This window comes from Salvelinus fontinalis, chromosome 7, assembly GCF_029448725.1.
Source record: "Salvelinus fontinalis isolate EN_2023a chromosome 7, ASM2944872v1, whole genome shotgun sequence".
Lineage (NCBI taxonomy): Eukaryota > Metazoa > Chordata > Actinopteri > Salmoniformes > Salmonidae > Salvelinus > Salvelinus fontinalis.
This window is the reverse complement of record NC_074671.1, coordinates 32,990,808-33,012,520: the sequence shown is the minus strand read 5'-3', so window position 1 is coordinate 33,012,520 and position 21,713 is coordinate 32,990,808. Positions and strand designations below refer to the sequence as shown.

The 21,713-nt window shown below is 44.8% G+C and overlaps 1 protein-coding gene across 3 annotated transcripts in view; it reads right to left on the bottom strand.

Annotated features, from left to right (window-relative positions):
• Positions 1-21,713, bottom strand: part of LOC129859423 (RNA-binding protein 33-like) — a 63,725-nt gene that overhangs the window by 4,484 nt on the left and 37,528 nt on the right. The window contains exons 9-15 of one of the 3 annotated variants that reach the window (XM_055929212.1): positions 19,720-20,014; positions 10,334-10,395; positions 6,583-6,709; positions 5,627-5,994; positions 4,593-4,898; positions 4,048-4,359; positions 1,802-2,458 (exon numbers count right to left, since the gene is read on the bottom strand). In XM_055929212.1, coding sequence (XP_055785187.1) covers positions 1,802-2,458; positions 4,048-4,359; positions 4,593-4,898; positions 5,627-5,994; positions 6,583-6,709; positions 10,334-10,395; positions 19,720-20,014 — 2,127 coding nt within the window. Of the gene's footprint in view, positions 1-1,801; positions 2,459-4,047; positions 4,360-4,592; positions 4,899-5,614; positions 5,995-6,582; positions 6,710-10,333; positions 10,396-19,719; positions 20,015-21,713 lie in introns of all 3 variants that reach the window. The other 2 variants (XM_055929211.1, XM_055929209.1) reach the window with 2 other exon arrangements.

The following is a 21,713-nucleotide window of genomic DNA, read 5'->3' as shown; positions in this document are numbered from 1 at the left end:
GAACACAAGACCGGTCACGGATTCCAGACATCAAATCGAACATCAAAACGGTTGAAAAAGGTCCTGTTGAAATGCGCCCTTCAGCAATATCTGAAGCCAGTCTGGCTTTCCTGTTCTCACACCACAATACCCATGAAGACATTAGCTTTGCGGCGGAGCGCTGTGGGCCTCATGCTGAGAATGGGTCCAACATGGTTACGCTCTCGTTATTAAATAGTTACAGATAGCTAGGACCGTACAGCCTACACACATGCACACCCACACGCGGAAAGAGATGAAGGCTGTCTCTTCTCTCCTCCTCCTCCTCTTAATGTGACAGATCAATACAAGGAAAAGAGAGAAAGACAGCAGTGCTATCTGACTTTGACCGGTCTCCTGCCGTCATCCCACAGTAAATGGATTAATCCTCCTATAGAAATCTACAGCTGCTGATTGCACCCATCAGATGCTAAGCTGCATTACACCCGAGTGACACCGGCTTCACATGTTCCCCGTCCCTTTACCCCACCCCGTCTCCTCCCCACCCCCCTGGCTTTTGTAGCACGTTGAATTGTAGGGCCCTATTCTGCCTGATTAACCCCCCCCCCCCCCCCCTTATCTGCACTGCCTAAGCTATACAAATCCAATTCCCTCAAAAGTGGCGACTCTTTCTTACACAGGTATTATGGCGCAGCTAAGGGAAGATTAATTGACGCGAGTCGTGGGTTGACGTTTCTATGGCTCACACACCTGAGAGGCGGCTGCTGGAGAGAGGGAGGGAGGGAGCGAGATAACATTGTCAGGCTGCCGATGACAGCGGAACAATGTGTGGCGGAGGAGAGAGCATCTGGAGAATCTGCTTTTTCAGCACAGCTATGGGCTTCCTCTCTCCCTCGGAGATGCGGCACTTCAGATAGCTAGGAACAGGTTTCTATTAACGCGGCTGACACTCCGTTATCTTCATTTAGGGCAGCAGAGAGAGAGAGCCTGCAATGCAGCCTTTACAGCCTTATCCTCTGGGATGTGAGCAAAGCAGCTTACTCCAAAATACATCACATCTCACAACTGCCTCATCAACGACAGATACGAATGTTTATACACAAAGCCTTTTCCAATTTACAACCGTGATTAATTCATAATTAAGGCATCAGTAGTGATTTGAACCAACAAGAATAAAATGATCCAACGCTGACAAAGGAGGGATTTCGGAATCTGGACCGAGTTGCCTCATAACCGTCTTGCCTGTTTTACACTTAAAGTTCCCTCGTCTAGATCTTTTAAAAACAATATGGGTATGCCTTCAAAAAGGACAAACACCAACCTTTAAGAGCAGTGGTGTTTCAAACACCAATTACATAAATGTCAGAGAAATGCCAGACAGTTCACATTAATGACTGGTTTCTATTAGTATTTTAAAGCTAAGATGAGTGTGGAAGCGCCTCATCTTCAATACCACCACAAAAACAAAGGAAATGGGACACTTTATGGATACATCTTGCCAAAATGAGAGCCATATGGCATTCCAAATAGGTTACAAAACATGTGGTCCTAGTGAGTGGGTGACCTTTAAAAGTATCTGGAAATTCTTACGTTGAATTCACTTTCAAGGAAACAATAGAGGGCACCGAACGAACTGCAGGACAAAGGCAAAACGAAACAAAGATGCTGTTTATTTAGGATTGCAAAATTCTGGTACATTTTCCCCAAATTCCCAGGTTTTCCAGGATTTCCTGTATATTCCCTCCGGATTCCGTAATTCTCCTGGAATTTTGCAACCCTATGTCTGTTAGTCCAAAAGCAAATCACCAAACCAGGAACTCACCCCTCCTAGAAGCTTGACCACTCTAACTTTCTGTGGGACTTGTGGGCCCGCTCCGTCTCCACTGTTGGCTCGCTGCATCACAGTTCTCTTCACCCCTGATTTAGGCCCCAGAGACTGGGCCTGGCCTGAACCCAGAGCCGCCATCGGGACTCCCTGAATGGGCATGTTCCCCATGAGAGGGGCCCCACCTGGTCTGATAGGGTTCAGCTGGGTAACGTGTTGCTGTTGCCACTGTGCCTGCTGGTGAGGGTTGGGACCAGGGCCCCCGGGGCAGGTGTTACGTCCCTGCTGGCCGCCCTGCCAGCCTGGAGCCGGGGCTTGCTCACCCTTGGTCAGGCGGGTCTTGATGTTCTGGCGGAGTGCGGGGGGCGTCTGTGGGGTGCCGTTGGGAGGGAAGGCAGAAGTGCCTTGCTGGGGCTGTTGAGGTTTAGGAGGAAACTGACGCTGCAGTTGTTGTTGGTGGTGTTGCGGCTGTTGTTGTTGTTGTGGTGGTGGTGCGTCACCCTGGCCGTTGATGCGTTCCAGTAGCTCCTTCTTGCGGACGCTGGCCTGCATCTGCCTCCTCATCTCCTTCCTCTTCAGGATCTCTTCCCGGAGACGCTTCTGCTCCTCGATCTTCAGACGGTACTGCCGCGTCTCCTCGTCCTCATCCGGATCCTACAACAAATCGAACAATATGAGAAACATCACAAAGACACAAACTCACAATGTGCTAGTAACACCGGCTTGCTTCCCCAATGGAACCCTATTCTCTATATGGTGCACTACTTTTGACCAGAGCCCAATGGGCCCTCAGACTGCTGATGGGGAAAGAAATCGATAGTTTCATATCGGGATATTATTTTTGCCGATATAGCGTATCTTTCCGAAAATATTGCACTATTATTTTTGCGCTAGCTTGCTGTAACTGCACCAAAACTCCAGTGTTTATCCTTCATAGCTTGCTCTTTTTAAATAGGGAGCCCATTTTGTTTTCAGCACTTTCATTTCCACGATTGATCAAAACTGGTTCTCATGGCTCTGTCTTGTCCCTCTGCAGCACCCTTTTACACTCAGAACAGCCTCACTTCATTGGGGCATGGACTCTACAAGGTGTCAAAAGCATTCTATAAGGATGCTGGCCCATGTTGACTCCAATGCTTCCCACAGTTGTGTCAAGTTGGCTGGATGTCCTTTGGATGGTGGTCTATTCATGACACACACAGGAAACTGTTGAGCGTGGAAAAACCCAGCAGCGTTTCAGTTCTTGACACACTCAAACCGGTACGCCTGGCACCTACTACCATACACCGTTCAAAAGGCACTTAGATCTTTGTCTGGCCCATTCACCCTCTGAATGGCACACAATCCATGCCTCAAGGATTTTAAAAATCCATCTTTAACCGATCTCCTCCCCTTCATCTACACTGACTGAAGTGGATTTAACAGGTGACATCAATAAGGGATTACAACTTTCATCTGGTCATTCTGTCATGGAAAGAGCAGATGTTCCTAAAGTTTTGTACCCTCAGTGAATACATAGAATTGTGATAATAGCAATACACAATCGTATTGTGAGGTCCCTGGCAATTCCCAGCCCTGCCTCACACTATTCCCATTATAGTGCACTACTTCTGACCAGAGCTAGTTAAAAGCAGTGCACTATAGGGAATGGGGTGCCATTTGAGACGCAACCACAGAGTTACAGTGTTTACCATTGGAACCGTCTAAATTGGTGTGACATTCACAGTAGCAGTGAAAAGCGATATCCCCCCCAGAGAAATATACCACGATGGTATTGATTAATTTTCTAATGGACTCCTCTGTGAACGAGTCTCATCTCATTTCTAACCTTATGATCGGGCCATTAAATAAATAGAACTACCCCACTTAGGATCACGGCGGGCTTCGCTCGGCTTATCTCAGGTTACTGAATATTACAGGCACACCGTCTGTCAAAATAAGAAAGCATTCTCAAATTAGCTCCATGCCTTGAATATGTGATAAAACAGAGAAAACGATTAACGAAATAAAACCTAATGCTCATTTTTCAAAATTCTCTCTATATTGCGAATGAGTCGCACATGGAAATCCCAGCCGTTTCAAGTTGTTTTCCCGTTTTAGCCACAACACTGTTTAATTTAGACACTCCTTTTAGGTGTGTCTGAACTGGCATCTTATTCCCTACATAGTACACTACATTTGACCAGAGCTTTATTACATTATATAGGGAATAGGGTGCCATTTACATGTGGTGCAGAACTGACCTGTACTGCTGTGTTTGGCCGAGTGCTTGTGGAATCCCTGCGAACCACCGTTCTTCCATGTGGCCCAGGTAGCTGTGCTGCAGCCTTGTTGGCAGCAGCAGGCTGGGCTCTTCCTCTGCCACCGCCGGGTACCGGCCGAGGGTTCAGGCCCGGTCGCGCCCCTCCTTGCATTGCCCTGGCAACGGGCCTGACGTTGGAGGCGTTTGGCGCAGAGGCGGGGCGGACGTTGTTCGCGTTTTGGTTGCCAGGTGCCACGGGGAGCTCGCGGAGGTTGCTGTTGCGCTGGGGAATGACTTTGGGGGCAGGAAGGCTCTGTGGAAAGGGGAGGGATGATTTGTATTGACATTTGCTTGATATGCGTAGCCTACATAACCAATGTGATTTTCTTTTTGTGCCCGTTTGGGTTTTTGATTGAAAGTAAAGCATGTCAATTCATTCAAAAATCGTTTGGGACCATAAACCCAAACAGTCCTATGACCGATTGTGAGCACAATCATTTCACAATTCTGAAACGAAAAGGGAAAAACTAAAACGCGGCTCCTCACCATCCTTGGCCTGATGGGGGCGTTACGCTGCTGGAGGTTCTGGGGGCGGGGCCCGCTAGGGTGCATCTGTCTGGGGCTGCCATGCTGCTGCATCTGCTGCTGGTGGAAGGGGGGCTGGCCCTGCCCGCCGCCGTGGTGCATCATGAGGCCTTGCCGCTGCTCGTTGGGATGGGGGTGAGAGTGGTGCTGGAGGGGCGGCTGAGACAAGTCCTGTCTGTGGTGCTGCTGATGTTGTTGTTGCTGATGGGATCGAGGCAAGTCATGATGCTGGAGCTGCGAGTGGAGAAGGCCGTGCTGCATCAAGCCCTAGTTTTAATTTAAAAACAAAAAAAAGACAAAGCGGGCAGAATGAGTGAGTTTAACTTTGACATGGTCTTAAGACGTACGGTTTTGACAAATAATTTGAATAATTGAATAATAATTTGATGGGAAAAAGCCACAGTTCTGAATTGTCATACGCACACGATTCAAGCTTCTTCAAGGAGAAGCTGTTACATGCATTTGATTAACCTCCAATCGGTGTCCTCATATAGCTGCGGTAACCGAGGTAGAACCATGAGTCGTACACTAGAGGGCACTCTTGTCTGTGGCTCACCATACATACCGCAAGGGAGGGAGGTCTCAGAAATACGAACAGTTTTTATGACTGCTTCACTAACAGGGAATATTCAACGTGCTTGACTTATTTATGTGATCATTACTCGGGTTTCCAACATTTTAATAATCCAGAGAAAACTGGGTGAAATACAAGATTGGTTTATAAAATACGGAAAGGCCCATATTTCACATTTGACATGCATCTCAACAGGCACTGAATAATTACAGATCGTGAAGAAGCTTAAAAAAGCCAGAGTTTACAATACAAACTGAACAGATTCCCTTCCATGCAGAGTAAACAAACAAATTAACAAATAGATAACATTCCCATTTGTGGACCAACGCTTAAATCATTCCGCACGCCTCTTGCGCAGGCAGAGTGCAGGCCACCACCACACATGTTAATTGGTAGTAGATTCACTTACTCTCATCCGTACCTGCATCCCAAACTGGAGCTGCTGTGAGGGGAACGGCCCGGGAGTCCCCTGCTGCTGTGGGAAACCGGGCTGACGGTGGCCCATGAAGAGCCTAGTGTTGGTGGGTCCACTGTGCCCAGTCAGGCTGGCCATGCCCTGGTGGCTCTGGGGGTGGCCCTGGGGAGGCAGGTTAGGTCTGGGGGGCTCTCTCTGGAACATCCCTAGCTGGCCCCCTGGGCCCTGGCCTGGCTGGTTGAACCCCCCTGGGCTTGGCTGGTTGAAGGCCATGTGGCCCTGGCTGGAGAGCTGGTGGTTATTACTGTTCATGAGCAAGCCGGAGTTCTGGTGATCGAACATGAGCAGCTGCTGCCCTGGGAACCGCCCTGGCTCTATAGAACAGGAGGGGAAATAGGAGGGAGGAAAGAACCACAACTGAGACTTCAAGTTGTTTGCCGCATCTCCACTCACTTTCAATACATCAGACAGCGACTGCCAATACATAGGCTTACATTTATTTTAACAGAACACGACACAAATATTTGATGGTATTCTCATTCCACATAAGCAGTAAATGGAGAAGTGATACGCATGTACATTAGGAGCCCCGACTCATTTCAAATGCATGCATGAGCACATACATAACATTAATTGAGTTAATGGAACTCCGCAATTACCCTTGCAGCGTACCCTGAAGGTGTACTGCTAGGGGTTAATGCCCAGAAGGGTTAGATATGCTAAGAGAGAAGACGTAACCCCTTAAAGGCAGGGAAGGAGGCATGGGTGGGTGGGGCTAGGTAAGGAGGGCTACGTCCCAAATGGCACCCTGTTCCTTATGTGGTGCACTACTTCTGACCAGAGCTCCCTGGTCAAAATTAGTGCACCATGTAGGGAATAGGGTGCCATTTGGGACAATAACAAAAAATAGTGCGCTAAAAAGGGAATAAGGTGTCGTTTGGGACGCAGGGCTGTGGTCTCACCCCCGATGAAGAAAGGCTCTCTGTCCTGGGGGGTGGGGGGAGGCTGGTTCCTCCAGGGCTCCATGTGATGGGAGGGCCTCTGGCCGAAATTACCCGGCACGTGCTGTTGCTGGAAGTCCCCCGGTCCCTGTGATTGGGGGAGAGGAGCACACAAAAACACTCATGCATTTAATTCCACATTGGGAACCACTGTAATCACAAACTAATTAACCCCCCCCCCCAAATGGACATTTCGGGTAATAATATTATACTAGAAAGGGAGTGAGTGCTCAAAATGTAATGGCTAGGATTATTCTCATTAGGCACGATGTTGACTCGCGTGAAATGTATAGTTGTGCATACAAATATTCAGAGAAAATACCATTGAGAATAAACCTCTATAACTCACTAGAGTAGTCATTGGATCATAGCAAATCAAGGTAAGTTTTTTTTATTTTTTATATAGCCCTTCGTACATCAGCTAATATCATCAGCAACATGACAGAATCTGCCATTTTGGTCAAGAAAACGTCCATTTGAGAAACGGTTCAAATATTGTAAAATATCGTATGAAAAAATGTGAATTACAGCATCGCTATTGTAAACCTGCACTAAAGCCACCATATAAACTTTGTTTACGTGACCTGCTCGCATTCTGGGAACAAGGATGGCAAAGCATTTTGGGGTTGGGTTAAATCAGTGCTAATTTCTTTGTTCCAGCCACCCATTTTGTATGTACAACAGCTTTCCACACAGCACACAATCCCCCCCACCGTGCGGCGTCTAATCTACCTTCAAGGAAAAGCAGCAGATAACGATCCGCTAATCCCTCCTTGGAATAAGAAGCCCCCCTTACAGCCTGTCTCTCCTTTATCCTCTTAAACATCAGTCTCTGTTGAAAAATTAACCTTCAACTCAACATGTGGCACTTCCACAAATGCGGTGCTTAGACCTCCCTCCCTCTTTGCCGCTTTATAAATGACTTAAGATGCTATCTAAGCTTAATCCATCCTGATTCGCCTGTAGACTGACGGCATTTAGAGAGGGATCGAGGGGTGTTTTTGAATGCTGGACTGGAGAGAGTCGCCAAAGTTGCTTAACAGAAAGTTAATCAACGGGGCTTAACGAAGCAGAGGAGGAGAGGGAGCGGATCACATTGTTAGTTTGGACGTTAAAGCTCTGTTGCAAAGGTCAGGCCGGTATACACAATGGAGGCTTGGGTGTATACATAATACCTCTGGAAATTTGTATGAATTTGATAACGCGGCTCATCCTCTGAGTGTTAATCCTCGATAAACAGGCTGAGAGGTGCTCAATGTGTAACTGATGCTGCAGATATCCCCCTCGGAAAGAGAAGAGGGCTAGCTAAGACAAATGTCATACAATGGACCGGGCCAAATGTCAAACCATTCAATGAGAAATGGAAACGAAGAGGATTAGAAGTGACATTTCTTTCGGTTGTTCCCTCTTTGGACATAGTGTTTTGTACAAATTGCATATTGTTGCCACTGATGAGGGAGGGATTTCACCTTTCTAAGGACAATGGTGCTGTTGACCAATGAGTCTGAAAGACATGTTAGAAAAGTGCCTCTACCGTCGGACAGAAAATGTTCCCGATGGGACTTCAATGTCATCGTTTAAAGTTCTTTGTAGCTTGGACAATGTGGAACCAAGGCTACTTTCATGTTTTCAATATCTAACCTGATGATATTACAATGCATTCATATTTGAAATAAAATGCCTAAATATAAATGATACTTTCACCACAGTGTTTCCCCTAGGATTTTTTTCAGCAGCGGTGGCAAAGTTAGCATGGGGGGGGTGTGATTTTGGGCATGGCCAATTGCGCGGTGTCCGACCAAAGATTTTAAAGGCTATCCTCTTTGGCTGCTTTAAAGTAAATTTCCTGCAATTCTACACATTTTGCCAGGGGGCAGAGAGAACATGTTACTTTAAAAAAATGAATTTCCTACGTTTTATGTTATCTGAGTGACTAAAACATAACAAAATCAAATGGGGGCCCCCCATGTCATGACATTTTTATTTTAGATTCTCTGACTAGTTTTTATTGCCGATCATTAGTTCTCAAAGATATAGCTCCTTTATCTTTTCTATATACTTTATATCTGGTTTTAGTTTTACCATCGCAATTTTTAATATATATTTTTTTATTGGCATGGCTGCAACGATTTAGAAGCAGCGGCCAGCCACTGCTAAATTAATATACGGTACGGCACCACCAAGCACTTGATATAATGGATACTATTTCAACTACATGCAAATTACAAAACATAAACATATATTCTTGACTAGCAGTTCTCTCATCATTATAGCCCCCTAATGAGATCTTAATTGGACCCCCTGATTAACAATATTGTTCATATAACGATATTACAGAATATTAGAGGCATAATCTCAATCTCTGCCGCCTCCTTGAACAATTACATTTGATAATATATGATAATCATCCATAACCTGGTGCCCAGTCGTACATGGATATTGCAGGTCTTTTTGTCACATGTATTTCAAATCCCGTCTGTGGCAACAGCAGCCTAAAAGTGATTGACAGCTGGGCAAACCAACACTATGCTTGGCGTCAGCTTAGCCTCTACCCCAAACTCTGACAAAAGTGTAAAACAGCTCTGCTACACACACTGAAGCACTCTCTCTGCTATCAATGTCCACCGCCATCACAGACTGATGGAAACTGGCACTGGAAAATTGAAAATGGAAAGGAGACGAGGAAGACTGAATAAAATGTAGGCAATTTCCAAATAACAGACTAACGCGAGACCCTGGCTCATTTGTAAACCTTTTGCCAAATGCAATTGGACGCAGCCATTTTCAAATGTTTAAGCTGATTTGCATAAATCCATATAAAACGCTCTTCCCGGGAAGGTGTCAGTCAGCACCAGCGCCACCTGATGCCTGGGCATCATTAGCTGGGAGAGCTGAGTCTGCATCCCAAATGGCACCCTATACCCTACATAGTGCACCACTTTTGACCAGAGCACTATGGGCTCTGACCAAAAGTAGTGCACTATGTAGAGAATAGGGTGCCATTTGGGATACAACTGAGTAACTTGAGGCATATTTGGCTGCCTAGCCAATCCACTTCCCCCACAATGTTTGTAATCACTTTAAAAAAGCATTACTTTCCTGTTATCTCTAATGGGTTCTAGTTTACTCTGAGGCTCTTCAATGACACCATATTCCTTTCTTTGACTACCTGACTATCTTTTTAGCCCAGAGTATGAAACAAAACTGTGTTTTGGGCATGTTTTACCCATTCAAACAGCCTTCTAAAGGACTGTTCTGCTTTGGGACAAACTTGTCCTAAAAAGTGGTATTTTCACTGGCGAATAAAAAGTGGTATTTTCACTGGCGGTGGTAGGCTTTATCTCGGGCTGCGTGCCAAATGGTACACTATTCCCATAGGGCTCTGGTCAGATGGAGTGCACTATGTAGGGAATAAGGTTCAATTTGGGAGGCAGCCCTGATTTCAGGATTTCATTATGATGCCAACCTCAGAGTCTGAGCCCCAGCGCATCCATGAAGAGTGCAAACTAAACTAAGCCTGCCACCATAGCCACTGCCTAAAGCCACTGCCCCTATCAACCATTTCCAGTTGTGCAGACAGACTTGGTATCAGAGTTTACAGATTAGCTCTAACAGTATTTGGATCCGAGTGGGCATCTAATTGCTATAATGACATTTCTCTCACAAAAAGGTCCACACTGTTAACGGAGACGGGGGGGCAGCTGCTACTCACAGGGAACCTCTGAGGACCCACAGCAGGTCTGGGCTGGCTCTGGGCAGGAGGCAGCAAGGGCACTGCAGACAGAGAAAGATGTAGAAGGTTGGGGGTCGAGAAAGAAAATGGGAATAGGAAGAGAGAACGAGTGTGGGGAGAAGGAGAGGCAGTCCATTAGACACCCCTTCGTGAGCTGTTACACAGGCACGTTTGAAGGCTCTCACATGTCGCACCAAATGTGGATCTAGCGTTCGTCTGACAACTGTTTTTATATTTCACCTCCAAAATGGGCTCCCACTTGCACCCATCCGGACAGAGGCAAAAAGGAATTAAAGAATAAACATAGTAAAAGCATGCGGTTGTAGTTCTCTTAAAGGACTACAGGTTAAGGTAGATGGGTACATTTGGCTCTGAGGCCACTTCATCATACAGTATTAGCTAAGCTTTTTGACTTCAGTAAATCTTACATGCATCTTCAATTCATAATCAGTTTGATGTAACTGGCAATGGGGATTAAATTAACAGCAGAAATTGTAAAGGACAGTACGTTGTATATACAGCACATTCGGAAAGTATTCAGACCCTTTCCCACATTTTGTTACATTACAGCCTTAGTCTAAAATGGATTAACCTCTGGGATAGGGGGCAGTATTTTCACGTCCGGATTAAAAGCGTGCCCAAAGTAAACTGCCTGCTACTCAGGCCCAGAAGCTAGGATATGCATATAATTAGTAGATTTGGATAGAAAACATTGAAGTTTCTAAAACTGTTAGAATAATGTCTGAGTATAACAGAACAGATTTGGCAGGAGAAACCCCGAGCACAATCCATCCAGGGGGAAAAAATTGAGGTCACTATGTTTTCCAATGTTTTCCAACTGCCCAGATTGCAGTTCCTATGGCTTCCACTAGATGTCAACAGTCTTTAGAAATTGTTCGATGTTTTTCTTTTGAGAAATGAATTAGTAGAGCTGTTCTTTGTAGGTGTCACTTTGAAGGGCTTTAGCCTTTTGTTGCGCGTGAACTGGAGCGCGCTTTTCGTTGTTTTTATCCGGTATTAGAAACAGTTTATGTCGTCATCATTTTACCGTTGTCACGGCTCCTCCTCTGCAGTGCAGGGGGCGGTTCCTCCTGCAGGCAGAGGAGGGTCGTTAAGTGATTGGAGCCACCTGGGCTCAGGGTATAAAACTGCTTACTAATCACCTCTCCCTGTCTTGCTCTCTCTCTCTCTGCTCCTCCAGGTATGCTCATGATTTGTTTGTTCCTTTGTAGTTTTGCATAGTTTTCACTCAGTCATGTTCACACACACATATTCATGCACCCATGCACTTTACATACACCTTACATTATGATACTTCCACACCTCATTCCTTTTTCTTTGTTTAAAGTTAATAGTTTTGTTTATAATAAAGAACACTTAATTGGCCTATACCTGTTGTTCGTGTCCTCTCATTTGTCACAGGCTATGAGCCGGCTTGTGACAAGTGGGGGCTCATCCGGGATAGTAGTTAACTTGGGTTAGTTTAGTTCAGATTGCCAAATGTTTTTTTTGTTTGAGTGGATGTTTTGGTTGGGCCAATTTTTGTTTAAGAAAGAGTTGAGAGCCATGTTTTCTTTTGGTTCAGTTAGCTTGGTAGCTAAGCAATTCACTCTGTGTTTTTCTGGGTTTTGTTCAGGTGGGAGTCCTCTCCTGTTCAGGCATATCAGCAAGTGTCCATAGGAGGCTTGTGGTGTTTTTGTTTTAGGTGGCAGTGAACGTGGGTAGAGCATCCCTTTCCCTTTTCCCCTACATCGGCTCGGGAGCACCTCCGTGGTTATGGGAGGGCTGCCAGTTTCTGGTTGTCTTTTCCACTCCACTGGTTTTGTGTGCATAAAACCCCACCACATGTGACTGCACGAAGACCAGGGCCAGTTAGTTAGTAGTTTTGGAGGATAGTGGGGTGTGGCTCCTGTCCTTGAACCCAGATTGACAGCAGGTGAGTTGTGTTTTTTTTGAGCATTTGTAATAGTTGTATTGGTTGAGGAAAATGTCTTCCATTTTGTGTAGTTTTGTTCAAGCTCCTTCAGAGGTAGCCTTAGAGTTGTGTACTAAGGAGCAGTTAATTGAAATTGCTGAACATTATCAGATTGAGATTGTTGATAAAAAAATTAAAGAGACTGTTAAAACTAGCTTAAAGCAGGGTCTTAGGGAAATGGGTGTTTTTGGCGGTCAGTCTGCTAGTAGTGAGGGTGCAAGTTTTCAGTCTAGCCCTTCATTAACTTTTGAGCAGCAGAGGGAACTGTTGCAAATGCAATTAGAGAGAGAGCGATTGAGAAATGCTAATAGACCGGAAAGACTACCACAGTTTGATGTTTCACAGAATCTTTGTTTGTTGCCTAAATTTGATGAGTCAGATCCAGACACATACTTTACTTTATTTGAGCGTATTGCGGAAGCTAGAGCTTGGTCAGATTTGGACATGACTATGTTGTTGCAATGTGTACTTACAGGTAAAGCACGTGAGGCTTTTGCAGCACTGAGTGTAGCTGACAGTAAAGTTTATGCTAAAGTTAAATCAGCAGTTCTGAAGGTCTACGAGCTTGTGCCAGAGGCATATCGTCAACGTTTTCGTTACAGGAAAAAGTTAGATTCACAAACCTATTCTGAGTTTGTTTGTGATTTGACTACTGCATTTAATCGTTGGTGTACAGCTTCTGAAGTTAGTACTTTTGAGGGTCTGTCTAATTTGATTGTGTTAGAACAGTTCAAAAATTCTGTTCCTGACCAGGTTGCTACATACATGAATGAACGTAAAGTTAAGTCTCCAAGTGATGCAGCCAACCTTGCAGATGAGTACAGGCTAACACATAAAAGCCATTTTGAGTCAAACAGTGACATGTACCATAAAAATAACTTTACTCCTAGGAATAGGAGGTCACCTTTTTTTGGAGATTTTTTCAAAAGGCCTCGGCAGAAGTTTGGGTCTGGAGGACTTAAATTACCGGTTAATGCTAATACCTGTCGCTACTGTTTAGTTGAAGGACATTGGAAGAAAGATTGTCCTCGGCTTCATTCAAAACAGTCAGGTCAAGCTAAACCTGCTATGATGGCAGCTCCTGTTACAGCCTCTGACCACCAGGGTGAGCTGTTTCAGCCACTAGTTGAGTTTGATTCTCAGTTTTCCCGCTGTGATTTTTCAGCCTTTATTTCAGATGGTGTAGTGTCCCTGGTAGATGGCAACCAGAATGTTAAAATCAAGATCCTAAGAGACACTGGAGATTTAGATTCTTTTATTCTGGAATCTGTTTTGCCGTTCTCTAAAGAGTCTGATACTGGCCGTTGTGTAATGGTATGTGGTATGGGTTTAGTTCCATTCTCTTGTCCTTTACATGAAGTTACCCTAAAATGTGGTCTGGTAGAGGGTGATGTAGATGTTGGGGTTAGACCTCAGTTGCCAGTAGAGGGAGTGCACATGATTTTGGGGAATGACTTGGCAGGTAGTAAGGTGTGGGCAGATGGCAAATTAAACATCTGTAAGAAGCAACCTTCAGTGACCCCTGCAAGGGAATCTCCGGATCAGAACTGTGTGTCTCCTGAGGTATTTCCAGTTTGTGCGGTTACCCGCGCAGCCTCTCGTAAGGAGATTGAGAGTAAGCCAGAAAGTCTTGAGTTGCCAGTCAAACTCCAGACAGAACAGTTGACTAGTTCTAGAGATTCATTGATGGCTGAGCAAAAAGCCGATACTACTTTGGCTGATCTGTTTGATAAAGTGGTTCCTGATTCAGTGGTGAGGAATAGTGCTCAGTGTTATTTTCTTCTTGATGGGCTGTTGGTCAGGAAATGGGTTCCACACTATGATCAGGGTCTAGGAGAACCAGTCTTTCAAATAGTTGTACCTACTACTTTGCGAAATAAAGTGTTGCAAACTTCACATGGTGATGTGGCAGGTCATATGGGTGTTCGTAAAACTTATGATCGCATACTTCGTTATTTTTTCTGGCCACGTTTAAAGCGTGATGTATCTCAGTTTATTAAAACTTGTGATACGTGTCAGCGCACAAGCAAGCCAAATCAGGTTGTAAAGCCTGCACCGTTGTATCCAATACCAGCCGTAGGGCAACCTTTTGAGCATCTTATTATCGATTGTGTTGGGCCATTACCAAGGTCCAAGTCAGGTCATAGCTACTTATTAACTGTTATGTGTCAAGCAACCAGATATCCGGCAGTTTTTTCCTTGCGTACCATAACTTCAAAATCAGTAGTTAAAGCTTTAACTCAATTTATTTCAACATTTGGGATTCCAAAAACCATCCAGTCAGATCAGGGGTCTAACTTTACCTCTCATTTATTTGCTCAGGTTCTCAAACAGCTTAAAGTTAAACACAACAAGTCTACTGCGTTCCATGCCCAGAGCCAGGGAGCTTTGGAACGTTTTCATCAAACTTTAAAATCCTTGCTTCGTGCATATTGTACGGAACTGTCTGCCGACTGGGAGGAGGGGTTACCTTGGCTGTTACTAGCTGCTCGTGAAGTAGTGCAGGAAAGCACAGGGTTTAGCCCAAATGACTTAGTGTTTGGCCATAAGGTGCGTGGGCCTTTAGCAGTGTTGCAGGATGGTTGTTTCCCTGAGGAACCACCTTGGAACCTTATTGACTATGTAAATGGCTTTAGGTTGAAGTTGTATAGGGCTGGTGAACTAGCGAAAGAAAAACTAAAATGTTCTCAACGGAAAATGAAACTGAAATATGACGGACAGGCTGAGCTGCGTGGGTTTAGTCCCGGTGATCGGGTACTTGCTCTTCTGCCTCTTGTAAGTTCACCTTTTCAGGCAAAATACTGTGGTCCTTTCACTGTGTTGCGTAAAGTGTCAGATTTGAACTATCTTATTGAAACCCCTAGTCATAGGAAGTCCTCTAAATTATGCCATGTGAACCTGTTAAAATGTTATCACTCCCGTGATTTAAGCAAAGTTTAAGGCACTCCAGCAGTGAGGTCAGTGTTGACTGCTGCCCCAGTCCCTGCATCTTGTGGCTTTAATTTGGTGGAGGGGGGAGAAGAGGAAGTTAAAGTTTCAGATGAGGTCTTACAAGGACGGTTGAAAAACTCCCAGACTTTGCAAAACCTTGGGGTTTTGGTAGATCATTTAGACTCTGAGAAACGTGATGAATTGGTAGCTCTTATTAGAAACTACCCTGTTTTGTTTTCTGACACTCCATCGCAAACACACTTAATTGAACATGATATAGACATCGGAGATGCTAAGCCTATCAAACAGAGATTTTATCGTGTGTCTGAGGAGAAGAGATTGAAACTGGAAACAGAGGTGCAGTATATGTTTGACAATGGTATTGCGGAGCCATGTTGTTCAAATTGGGCTTCACCCTGTCTATTGGTCAAAAAGTCTGATTCTACTTTCAGACCTTGCACTGATTATAGAAAAGTTAACAATGTTACTAAAGCAGACCTTTACCCTCTTCCTAGGATGGAGGACTGTATTGATCAAGTTGGGTCAGCAAAGTATGTTAGCAAATTTGATCTTTTAAAGGGATATTGGCAAGTACCCCTTACCAAAAGAGCTTGTGAGATTGCTGCCTTTATAACTCCATCTGGTTTGTTCTCTTATAAAGTGATGCCTTTCGGCTTGCGGAATGCTCCAGCCACCTTCCAGAGGCTAATGAATCGGGTGGTCTCAGGTCTGGAAGGGTGTGCCGTGTATTTGGACGACGTGGTCGTCTACTCAGACTCCTAGGAGGAGCATGTTCGGAGAGTGCAAGGCCTGTTTGAAAGACTGGTGTGGGCCAGGTTGACTATTAATTTGGCAAAATGTGAGTTTGCCAAAGCTACAGTCACATACCTAGGCAAGGTTGTGGGTCAGGGATTTGTCTGTCCCGTAGAAGCCAAGGTTCAGGCTGTGAAGCAGTTCCCACAGCCCTCTACAAAGAAAGAACTGATGCGCTTCCTGGGAATGGCGGGGTACTACCGTGCTTTTTGTAAACTTTTCGGTAGTAGTGTCCCCACTGACCAATCTGTTGAAGGCCAAGGCTGAATTTATCTGGTCCACCCAGTGTCAAGAGGCATTTGATGCAGTTAAGACTCTTTTGTGTTTGGCACCTGTGTTGGCAGCACCAAATTTTGGGAAACCTTTCAAATTGCAGGTAGACGCCAGTCAAATCGGTGCTGGGGATGTGCTTCTCCAGGAGAATGACGACAAGGTTGAGTGTCCAGTCAGTTTCTTCTCCCGAAAATTTAATAAGTATCAGAAAAACTATTCTGTAATTGAAAAGGAGGCTTTAGGTCTCATTTGGGCTTTACAGCACTTCGAGGTCTATGTTGGTTCTGGTTTGACCCCTTTAACTGTGTTCACTGACCACAACCCACTTGTTTTTCTGAGGTCCCTGCAAAACCCAAACCAGCGCCTGATGCGTTGGGCTTTGTTCTTGCAACCTTTCAACCTTGATATTAGACACATTAGTGGTAAGGATAATATCATTGCTGATGCTCTGTCCCGTGCTCCTTTAACCTAGCTTTTATCTTTTCTCTGCTGACCCCTACGGGCTGTCTGCGCCTCTTTTCTCTTAAATTGCTCCCCAGGTACCAGGGCTGCTGAGTTTGAGGGGCGGACAGTCAGCTGGGGGACACGGGGCTACTGCTAGGAGCCGGGATTGGTATTTTTGTTGTTTATTTGTTTTTTGGGAAATTTGAATTATTTTGAATATGTTGGAGGAAGTTGGGTTGAGGGTGGGACCCTCATTTTAAGGAGGGGGGTGTCACGGCTCCTCCTCTGCAGTGCAGGGGGCGGTTCCTCCTGCAGGCAGAGGAGGGTCGTTAAGTGATTGGAGCCACCTGGGCTCAGGGTATAAAACTGCTTACTAATCACCTCTCCCTGTCTTGCTCTCTCTCTCTCTGCTCCTCCAGGTATGCTCATGATTTGTTTGTTCCTTTGTAGTTTTGCATAGTTTTCACTCAGTCATGTTCACACACACATATTCATGCACCCATGCACTTTACATACACCTTACATTATGATACTTCCACACCTCATTCCTTTTTCTTTGTTTAAAGTTAATAGTTTTGTTTATAATAAAGAACACTTAATTGGCCTATACCTGTTGTTCGTGTCCCCTCATTTTTGTCACAGGCTATGAGCCGGCTTGTGACACCGTCATCTCTTTCTACATTTTAGGATACCTGAGGTTGGATTAGGAACGTTGTTTGAAATGTTTGGACCAAGTTTACAGGTAAATTAGATACTTTGTAGTCATGTTGGAAACGGTCTATTTCTGAATCAAACACGCCAAATAAATGGACATTTTGGGGATATAAAGAAGGAATTTATCGAACAAAACGACCATTCATTGTGTCACAGACTTTTGAGATTGCAAAAAGATCTTCAAAAGGCATTTATTATATGGCTATTTCTGACTTTTGTGTCGCACCTGCCTGGTTGAAAAATTATTTTCATGTGTGTATGCGGGGCGCTGTCCTCAGATAATCACATGGTTTGCTTTCGCCGTAAAGCCTTTTTGAAATCTGACACAGCGGCTGGATTAACAAGAAGTTAAGCTTTATTTTGATGTATTACACTTATATTTTCGTGAAGGTTGAATATTGATATTTTTGTAGTTTGAATTTGGCGCGTTACAATTTCACTGGATGTTGTCAAATCAATCCCGCTAACGGAATTCGAGCAGGATTCGCGCTTAAGGGATCCAATAGAGGTTAAATTATTTCCCCCCCTCATCAATCTACACACTATAACAACAAAGTGAAAACAGGTTCAGACATTTTTGCAAATGTATTAAACCTAAAAAAACAGAAATAACTCATTTACATAAGTATTCAGGACCTTTGCTATGAGACTCGAAATTGAGAATCTTGTTTCCATTGATCAGCCTTGAGATGTTTCCACAACGAAGTCCACTTGTGGTAAATTAAATTGATTGGACATGATTTGGAAAGGCACACGCCTGTCTATATAAGGTCCCACAGTTGACAGTGCATGTCAGAGCAAAAACCAAGCCATGAGCCCCCAAGACAGGATTGGGGAAGGGTACCAAAAAATGTCTTCAGCATTGAAGGTCCCCAAGAACACAATGGCCATCACCATTCATAAATAAAAGTGGTTTGGAACCACCAAGACACTTCCTAGAGCTGGCTGCCCAGAGAAACTGAGCAACTGGGGGAGAAGGGACTTGATCAGGGAGGTGACCAAGAACCTGATGGTCACTGAAAGAGCTCCAGAGTTACTCTGCGGAGATGGGAGAACCATCCAGAAGAACAACCATCTCTGCAGCACTCCACCAATCAGGCCTTTATGGTAGAGTGGCCAGACGGAAGCCGGGCCTCAGTAAAAGGCACATGATAGCCTGCCATAAAGGCGCCTAAAGGACTCGCAGACAATGAGAAACAAGGTTATCTGGTCTAATGAAACCAAGATTGAACTCTTTGGCCTGAATGACAAGCGTCACGTCTGGAGGAAACCTGGCACCATCCCTACGGTGAAGCATGGTGGTGGCAGCATCATGCTGTAGGGATATTTTTCAGCGGCAGGTGACTGGGAGACTCGTCAGGATCGAGGGAAACATGAACGGAGTAAAGTAGAAAGAGATTAAGGTTCACCTTCCAACAGGATAACGACCCCAAGCACACAGCCAAGACAAAGCAGGAGCGGCTTTGGGACAAATCTCTGAATGTACACATCTGGACAGAGGCAAAAAGGAACTAAAGAACGAGGCTGTAATCACTGCCAAAGGTGCTTCAACAAAGTACTGAGTACAGTGTCTGAATACTTATGTAAATGTGATTTTTATTTGTCATTATGGGATATTGTGTGTAGATTGAGGAGGGGGGGAAAACGATGTAATACATTTTAGAATAAGGCTGTAACGTAACAAAATGTAGAAAAAGTCAAGGGGTCTAAATACTTTCCAAATGCACTATATGGGTTCAGGGACATTTGCCAACCTCGTTAAAACACTCCCGTTATCCTGTCCCCCTCCACACACACAGTCACACACACACACACACACACACTTCAATGGCAGTCTGGAAAGACAGGGCAGATAAACAGATTGAGGAATGGAGATGCTGGCAAAAAACAAACTTATTACTGGCTTTGAGAAGTATCCTCATGTCATTCAACCCAAACATAACACTTTTCAAAGCAGTGCACCGATAACTGCCAACGAAATTGCATCTTATGCCTTCACCTAAGTTGCACATACTCACAACATTCAACAGAAGAGGCACCGTCATTAAAATAAGTCAGAAGCCAATGAAAGAGGACCAGGTGTGCGTATCAAATAGCACCCTAATTCCCTATATAAAGCACTACTTTGACCAGGGCCAACAGTTGTGCATTATCTAGGGAATGGGGTGCTATTTGGCCCTGCAAACATGCGGAGGAGCCCAAAGTGCAGACCTACCTTGTGCAGGGGAGGATGCAGGGCCCCTGAAATGGGGGTTGATGTGGATGTTCTTGGGCTGCTGCTGCTGTTGGTGGTTGTGTGAGGGAGGGGGACTCATCATGCGGTGTGGTGGTTCCATCTGGGGCCTGACTGGTGCCCCGCGTTGGGCCATGTGCAGAGGGAGAAGGGGCTGCAGGGCCAGCGTGCCGCCGCTGTGCTCCTGGAAGGAGGGCCCTCGAGGGCCACCCTGGCGATGGTGCTGCTGATGAGGATGATGACGTTGGTGAGGGGGAGTCATTCTCGAGGGAGACTGCTAATTGGAGGTAACGGGAGTGATGGAGAGGGAGAGTGATGGAGAGAGGGAAGACCGACAAGTCAGAGATGTCGAGTAACATAGGTTATATATAGCACAGTAAAAGAGTATGTATCAAGAAAGGTCCATCACCCACAGGACATCCAGCCAACTTGACACAAGTGTGGGACGCATTGAGTCAACATGTGCCGGCATCCCTGTGGAATGCTTGACACCTTGTAGAGGCCATGTCCCAACAAATTTAAAATGTTCTGATGGCAAAAGTGGGTGCAACTCAATATTAGGAAGGTGTTCCTAATGTTTTGTACACTCCCTGTACAAACAATGCAACAAAAATAATCATCCAAACGGTACAAATAAAATAAGGTGTTAGTGTGTCCCCTCACAGTCCCAAGTTATTTTGTAATCTGTTTTTTTCCCCCATGTGATCAAGAGTCTAAAACTGTGCATTGCCATGATTTTGTTTTGGACTTGGGGACTGTGAAGAAACCCCTGGTGGCATGTCTTGTCTATGTATGGGTGTCTGAGCTGAATGTTATTTGATTATGCAGAAAATCTGGAATTTGTGTCACAAATATTTATCATAACTAAAAGAGAAGCAGTTAATATCTCAACCAGGAAACACTGGCCTGCATGTTGCTGTTCGTTCTCTATGCGCAGTTAAGGGCAAGGCATGCGGCTCTGTTTTGAGCCAGCTGCAGCTTTGCTAGGTCTTTCTTTGCTGCACCTGACCATATTACCAGACAGATTGAACAAGACCAGAACCGGAACAACAAACAGTTAATGTGTCAAAAATCTTTACAACTTTGTCAATATGACTTGCCCATGATAACTGACCATCCAATGTTCTACAAATAAGTTTAACTTCCTTAATGGTCACTCCCTTTATGTACAACTCCAATTGAGGTTAAGGTCTTAGAGAATGTTTTGAACCAAATACAATGCTTTTAAATTTAGATGTATTTATTATTAAAATCACCCATTGTGATACTGACTAACTCCTTAATAATTTGTGAGTTCACTAGCATTGGGTGCTGACATGTAGAATATGGAATAATCCGCATACATAGTCCTACACTGAACAAAAATACACGCAATATGCAACAGTTTCAAATATTTAACTGAGTTACATATAAATTCAATTTACAGTTATATTGAAATAAATTCATTAGGCCCTAATCTATGGATTTAATCCTAATCCACTCTTCAATGCCGATGCAAAGTTGCTGGATATTGGCGGGAATTAGAGAATTCTGTCCTTGCGACATGGGGCTATACATTATCAAACTGAAACATGAGGTGATGGCATCGGATGAATGGCATGAATGGGCATCAGGACCTCGTCACGGTATCTTTGCATTCAAATTGCCATTGATAAAATGCAAATGTGTTTGTTTTCCGTAGCTTATGCCTGCCCATACCATTACCCCATGGTGGCGGTGAGGTTCTGTTCACAACATTGACATCAGCAAACCGCTCAGCCACAAGACACCATACACGCTGTCTGCCGTCTGCCCTGTACAGTTGAAACCGGGATTGATCAGCGGCCATCGAAGGTGAGCATTTGCCCACTGAAGTCCGTTACGACGCCGAACTACTGTCAGGTCAAGACCCTGGTATGGTTTGTGCAGAAATTATTTGGTTATGCAAACCCACAGTTTCATCAGCTGTCCGGGTGGCTGGTCTCAGACGATCCCGT